Source organism: Raphanus sativus, unplaced genomic scaffold (genome assembly GCF_000801105.2).
Source record: "Raphanus sativus cultivar WK10039 unplaced genomic scaffold, ASM80110v3 Scaffold4496, whole genome shotgun sequence".
Classification (NCBI taxonomy): Eukaryota; Viridiplantae; Streptophyta; class Magnoliopsida; order Brassicales; family Brassicaceae; genus Raphanus; species Raphanus sativus.
Genome location: NW_026619798.1, coordinates 1 through 6,896, shown reverse-complemented (window position 1 = coordinate 6,896; position 6,896 = coordinate 1). Strand labels below are relative to the sequence as shown.

At 34.3% G+C, this 6,896-nt stretch overlaps 2 protein-coding genes across 3 annotated transcripts; both read right to left on the bottom strand.

The window, feature by feature from the left end:
* Window positions 1-273: 273 nt before the first annotated feature.
* On the bottom strand, window positions 274-1,779 carry LOC130507429 (putative respiratory burst oxidase homolog protein G). 2 transcript variants are annotated; one of them, XM_057002145.1, is made up of 3 exons: window positions 1,197-1,779; window positions 1,025-1,107; window positions 274-828 (listed from the first exon to the last, which is right to left on the bottom strand). In XM_057002145.1, the coding sequence occupies exons 1-3, from the start codon at window positions 1,555-1,557 to the stop codon at window positions 820-822; spliced, it is 453 nt and encodes a 150-aa protein (XP_056858125.1). In that variant the 5' UTR covers window positions 1,558-1,779; the 3' UTR covers window positions 274-819. The 2 variants fall into 2 exon arrangements, with proteins under 2 accessions (XP_056858125.1, XP_056858124.1); XM_057002144.1 differs by having other exon boundaries at window positions 280-828; window positions 951-1,107.
* Window positions 1,780-3,137: 1,358 nt separating this feature from the next.
* Window positions 3,138-6,611, bottom strand: LOC130507430 (potassium transporter 5-like). Its single transcript, XM_057002146.1, has 5 exons — window positions 6,320-6,611; window positions 5,766-6,026; window positions 5,436-5,488; window positions 5,156-5,270; window positions 3,138-4,679 (listed from the first exon to the last, which is right to left on the bottom strand). Exons 1-5 carry the CDS (start codon window positions 6,609-6,611, stop codon window positions 3,439-3,441), a joined length of 1,962 nt encoding a protein of 653 aa, XP_056858126.1. The 3' UTR covers window positions 3,138-3,438.
* Between the last annotated feature and the right edge of the window lie 285 nt (window positions 6,612-6,896).

Genomic DNA, 6,896 nt, shown 5'->3' with positions numbered 1-6,896 from the left:
ATATAATATCCATTTCTTAAACCTCATATATAATTTTTTAAGGATTTATTACATTAAATCAGAATCATGACAAATTGATAAATAATTAGTCCAACTATTTTTTTTCAATAAATAATCAGAATTATGTAATTAATGGCAGGTATATTTTTATTTTATATACTTTTTAGAAAATTTAATTTTCAGATTTGTGTATTTTAAGTCATATTTATATTTTTCTTTGTATAATATTTTCTTAAATGATTAATAAGAAGTTTTAATCTGTTTTATTGAAACAGTTGGATCATAACTATATCAGTAGGTCATGTTGTTTAATAGAATAAATACACAAACATATAATTAAATTTCTTTAACATATAAGAAATTTACAAAAAGTTACATATTTACATAAACAAAAAAATAAATTACAAACCAACATTATATCTACAGGTCAAGATCTACAACAAATAAATATGATTACGAAAAAACGGGCATAAAAACATATGATTACAAAAAAACGGGCATACGAGCATATGATTACATAAAACCAAGTGTATGACGGGTTAACTTTTAAACTGATATTATTTAATAAATATATTTTGTACACAAATAAAATTACAAAGAAATAATATCTATATATACACCCGCCCTTTGAAGGGCGGGTCAAAATCTAGTTGTGTTTTAAATTTCACACACACACACAGAGAAAATATAAGATATGAAACTGTTTTAAACTTTTCGGATGTGAATGCAGATCTTAATGTCTGAAACAATCAAGACCTCATTGATCCAAACACATTTACCTGTCTAACTTCGTCTTCAGTTAGTCTACCATCGCCGTCTTTATCCATCCTGCATTTCAGAAACCATTTGGCTCAAACTTCAGATCATACCAGAAAAACTTGTGGAGACTGTCAATCCAGGGGAAAAATGTATTAACCAAAGATCATACAAAGTAATGATCAAAAAATTACATGTCAAAGAATATCATAAGCCTTGAATCAAAATTTTGATCACTTATTTGTTCCCAGAATTCCTTTAAAATGACCTTATCAATCACTTCCCCTGTCATATTCTTTCTTCTAGCTAATGCGTCAAACAAAACCAAAGCAAAGTCCTTTGACTTCATTCCTGCAACATAACAATATTTCTAATTAAATTAGTTTCATATCGATGTTTCTAAACAATACAACTCCTTGATTTTACATGCAGATTTTTACCTATACATTCACCGAACTTTGACCTAATCAGCAATCCCTCAGTAGTTTTCGTGATCCTTTCAAACCTCTTCTCCACGGCGGTCCAGCCATCCCCACCGTCAGCTTTGCTGATGAACATGAGCCCTTTCAAGGCCTGACCGGTCGTTGACTTTGATCGGTCCAACCGAGCTGGCTTTCCTGCAAAGCGCTTGATCTGGTTCACCAGGCCCTTCCGTGTTTTCTCCGGATTCTTCCTTACGTCGGATCCGGCTGCGTCTCCAACGCTTTCCATCACAGGATTGTGGTCGGCCGACCGGAAAGATCCGCTTAAGGGAACTATGTCGCTGCTGTTCTCTTCCTCTGTCTCAGAAGTCATAGTCATTTACTTCAAAGCTGACTCTATGCAAAGAAAACTCCCCTAAGTGAAGATTTCAACTGGAACTAAAACAGGACCAAGAAAAAGGATGACTAAACAGACTCGTTCAGTTCTTGCATCTCAAGTCAATGCTCTGAAGATCTTATTGTGAAACTCTTTGGGATGTCATACGAGAGATATTTGCATAATGCGTTATGTTATGGGCTTCGTTATATATTAAATTGTGTTGGTCAGTATTCAACGACGAGTCTATTATATAATGCACAAAATATATTCCAACAACATGTCGAAACCTAGGTTGAGTGGGTGGGATACGCGGAATTCAAATAAATAGAAAATATGAGATCGTGGGCCGAAGTTTTGTTGTTATTTGCTATTTTCTCAGCCAGCTCATCTTCGATTCGCATTAGTTAAAGACAGGATACCAAATCCTTTGTTTCTAAGACTGAATACTATTTTTCTAAAAGACCAAATACCAAAACTCTTTTTTTTAAGACCAAATCTCATAATCACAAGTCACTGATTTCAATGTCGAGTATATTATACTCCACACGAAGTATATTCCAACGCGTTACAACTAGAGGCAGATCCACAAAATAAATCTATATAATAGTGTGCAAAACCTGATGATTTTATATTGCACAAATTACTAGAATTTTTATCATGATTTAATATGTATAATTAAAATCATTTTTTATAAATACTAAGTATTTATTTTAATGGCACTAACTTAAAATTATATGTTATATAAAATATTGTATTTTCTGAATTTATTTTAATAATATAAATTGAAAGAAAAAAAGAAAATTTAATCACAATCAATTAAACTCTAAATTATTGATTAAGCGAATGCTAAAAACGGAATAAAATATAAAAGCTAAGAAAAGAATATTAAAAATTTGAAAAAGGGTTTTCAAATTTAAAAAGTTTAATACTAAGTTTAAATTATTGATTGAGATGCTTTTTTTTTTTTGAAAAAGGGCTTTCAAATTTAAATGTTTACAAGATAAAGCTCTGTTGTTTCAGAGATGGAAAAAGTTTGCATGAATAAACTTCATGATACATAACATCTCTAAACTAAAAATAAAAAACATCTTTGAACTAGTTAGGTAGAATCGAGACTAATCGATAATGGACTGAGAGATAGAACTAGCGAGTAGATCCCTAACCACTGCGATCATGCTTTCCTCTTCCATGTACTTCCTTCCATTCCAAACTTCTGTTGTCACCATATATGATCACAAATGAGTCTTTCAAACGCCACTACATTTAGTGACCAAATATTTTAGTTACAAAAGAAATTACAAAACAACTGTTTCTGTAATTTGAAAGCCTTTAGTCCAAAAAAAACAACTGTTTCTGTAGTGGATGTGTGGCCATGTATTGGAATCGGTGTAATAAGCAATCATCATTTTCTTAAAAACTTATATAAAACAAAATTTTAAGAATTAGTCTTCAAATGTTCATCTTGTTGACAGATTAATCTCTTTTCATTCTTCTTTTTTGCATTTTAATAGAGCTCTACGAGCTATCTATTTTATCATTCTTATTTTCATCTAAATAAGGACTTGTAGAGCTCATTGTACTTGGTTTTTATAATCTCTTACAATAAATACAGATTGACATTGACAAACCAAAAAGATCACCATACACTTATGTACCATAATCTTCTTTGAAATTTGATTTTTATAATAGAAAAAGACATTCACAAACCAAAAAGATCACCATACACAGTACCATAATCAAAAGTAAAAAAAAAAAACAAACCAAGCTTCGCTTAAACATGGTCATAGAGAATTTAGATCACAGTGAATTGGACCACACGTAAAAAACTCACAGAGAAAAACACACAAAAACACACAAAGAAAATAGACAAGTTAGGACATCTTATAGTTCATAAGTCATGCCAACCTTAAGAAGCTTCGACCTTGGAATTGCAAGTGCTTTGTCTCCTTCTCGGCAATTTTTCTTCAAGAAATTGTAAGCATGGTTCACTATAAACTTCTTAAAGAAAGAAGAATCTTTATCCGCTGTAATCTCAGTCTCACCCATCAGATAAACCATTCCTTTCTCACTAGCTTTCTCCACCAAATCCTTATGATAATCCACAGATTGCACCCTTCCCGACCTAATTTTGTCCGAGGAAGATGAAAGTGCAGACACAATCCGCCCAGAAGAAGGATTAGACAAAGGCACAGGTGTAGCCTGAACATTTGTTTCCTCCTCGTTCTCCGTCTCTTCCACTTCACCTCCGGAAATGAAGTACTCTTGATGGACGAACTCCTTTAAGGAAAGAACAAACTGACGCTCGAACTCCTCTGGCTCTTCGATGTCTTCCTTGTAACCATACCTCACAACACATCGAAACATCCCGAAATCCTTGGGCTCCACGAAACGGAAAAAGAACCGTTCCGACGGTGTGACACGGCTCACGGGAAGCGACTTGATCGATATCAAGACGAAAACCGTATGGACCGAAGAAAGATTTGAGATATAGTGAGAAAACAACGGAGTTATACCGTGAACAAGCTCCGTGTAAAATAGAGCCATGCCTGGAACCCGGTTTATGTCAGGACTTGTAGCCATTTGTATAGCGGTTTCACCAGAAATCTTCTCCCTGAGTTCATACCCGTACTTAAGGACGTGAACGTATTGCCAAACCGCCATCACTGCCATCAAAACTACCGTGATTGCAAGCGGTAGATAACCACCGCTCTTGAACTTGTACATAACCGAAGAAAGGTACAACATCTCTATGGAGCCGAAGATTATCAAGAACATAGCGATCCACACTATGTTGGTCTTCCAAATAACGAGCATTATGAGAGTCACCATGAAAGTCGTAATGACCATGACGGTTACCACCGCGATTCCATAGGCATGTCCTATCTTCTCGGTGGTCCTGAAGGCGAGCGTAACACCCACACATGCCAGCATGAGGAAGTAGTTGATCTCGGGGATGTAGACTTGTCCCTCGTATTTAGCGGACGTGTGAACCACTTTCACTAGAGGGAAACAACCCATACGTAGAGACTGCGAGATGACCGAGAAGGCACCTGATATAATAGCTTGGCTTGCTATAATCGATGCTGCCACCGCCACCACAAATGTTGGCCAGTAAAACGGATCTGTTATGTTACATGCATCCAGTGTTAGAAATATATATATGTTAAAACTAAGGCTGTAACTGGTTCTTTATAGTAGGAATATCATGAATAATTTTGGAATAGAAAAAATGGAATAGAAACTGAAAATATTAATGGAATGGTTAATTCCATTCATTCCATTCATTCACGAGGGTTTATATTGTGGAACAAAAGGAATGAATTTTACAAAGGATTTTGGTTTTTATTTCATTCCAAAAATGGAATAGATGGAATTGTTTTGGAATGGTATTCATTGTGACTGGTAACTATTTTCAGGAATGTTATGGAATGGTGTATTCCAAACAAATCTATTCCACAAAATGTCATTCCAGTTACAGCCTAAGAAGGAATCATCCATTTACGATTGATTTTGAGGTGAAAATTCATAAACTATCACTAATTAACATTGTTTGTATGGACCTTTAATTTGAGGATTATATAGTTTGAGATAAACCAACCTGGGATAGAGTCGTAGAAAATATTTGTCACGTTGGAAGTATGTTTAGTGAGGTATGCAGCCTGCCCACAATATATTGTTAACAGCGCTGGATACACGATGCATGAGAAACTAGTCTGCAAATATTTTTTTTGGCAAAATTAGGTCAGTGAAACAAACACCAAAATATATGTTCTGAGTTTTCAAATCAATTTGCAATGAGTGTATTGGTTCAAATTCTCATATATAATTTCAGTTCCATTGTGATAGATATGTCTAAAATGTTTATGTATAAAAATCACCTGTACGGCTCGAACACTGAAATGACCTAGATCAGCAAACATGGCCTCCGTTCCTGTGTCAACAAATTACATTCAATCATTATAAATTTATGATGTACTCAACGTGAACAAATGAGGTTACTTATATACAAAGCTAGCTCAGTATACGACACAATAGAGCTCTGTTACATCAGTTAAAGAGATTCCTAAAATATGGAGTGAACAGCTATGTGAACAGAGAATATTTTGCAGATGTCAAATGATATCTTATCCAAACGGTTTGATGATGAACTGGCAGTTAACCAACTTAAATATATATAATACATAGAAAATTGTTTTATTAATTCTCACCAGTGATGCATAGGAAGACACCTCCGAGGGAAATCCAGCCCTTTCTACCGTTTCTTGTAAAGTAGTGAATAATATAGAATGGATTAAGTGCTTTTAAAACAGTAAAATCATGCTTGAACAGATTAGCGAGCCCAATTCCGGTCAGAAATGTGAACCATAGGAGGATGATAGGGGCAAATGAGAATCCAACTTTATCCGTTCCAAAACGCTGAAATGCGAATAGCAGGATCAAGATTGCAACTGAAACACCAACGACCGTGTCTGTGCATTATCATCATCAAATGCCGTTAGATCACATTTATATATGTTACATTGTTGCATGTATTATGAGGAATCATTTGCTTCTAACTCGAAAAACAATATCAGTTAGTATTATGCATCAATTTAAAATAATCAAGAAGATGGATGTGGTAAGTTTACTTTGTCCGAGAGATTTGATTCCGCTTACTGCTGAAAGTACTGGATCAAGTAAAAAAAAGAATAAGTTTGTTAATTAAGATGATTCTGGAGAATATCTTACCTCATGTTGGTCAATAGTTTTCTTACGTACGTACCTGAGATTGAAGGAGTAAGAATACCATCACCAATAACCATGGAGGTGCCCATAATAGTGACAAGGAAAAGTGTGATCTTAGCGAATTTGAAATTCTCGAGCTTCTCTTTGATCTTATGGGCTCTTCTGTGCTGTGTGCTTGAAAGTTCAAGTGTGTAGTTTGAGAGGTCTCTATCTTCTGGCTCTTGGTTTGGGATAAGTCCCGTTTTTGCATACCGACATATCAATGAGTACAATGCAAATGTTCCTCCTGTGTTCACCAACTTGATCATATGCTTCACCATGTACAACATTTTCATGAAACTAATCTATGATAGCGCATTTCTGACTATCTTAGAAACCGTGATATAGGTGATGATGGTTCGACTTAGATGTAAAAGTTTAGATGTATGTAAATTGGTTGTAGTTGTAGAGTTATTGTTTTTACCAAAAAAAAGCTATAGAATTGTTATTGTAGATTTTTCTCCTAAGACTTTTGTTGCTGTAGATATTTCAAAATAAAATATGTGATACATGTATAAAATAATTATTTTTATCAACTAAAAATCATTTAGATTAATGATTTTTATAAATAATCA

Coding starts and splice junctions, on each gene's coding strand:
- LOC130507430 (XM_057002146.1), bottom strand. CDS start 6,611: ATGTTGTACATGGTGAAGCATATGATCAAGTTGGTGAACACAGGAGGA. Junction 5,489..5,765: donor TGTCTTCCTATGCATCACTG/GTGAGAATTAAT, acceptor TTGTTGACACAG/GAACGGAGGCCATGTTTGCT. Junction 4,680..5,155: donor TTTCTACGACTCTATCCCAG/GTTGGTTTATCT, acceptor GTAACATAACAG/ATCCGTTTTACTGGCCAACA.
- LOC130507429 (XM_057002144.1), bottom strand. CDS start 1,557: ATGACTATGACTTCTGAGACAGAGGAAGAGAACAGCAGCGACATAGTT. Junction 1,108..1,196: donor AAAGTTCGGTGAATGTATAG/GTAAAAATCTGC, acceptor GTTATGTTGCAG/GAATGAAGTCAAAGGACTTT. Junction 829..950: donor CTTATGATATTCTTTGACAT/GTAATTTTTTGA, acceptor TCTGAAATGCAG/GATGGATAAAGACGGCGATG.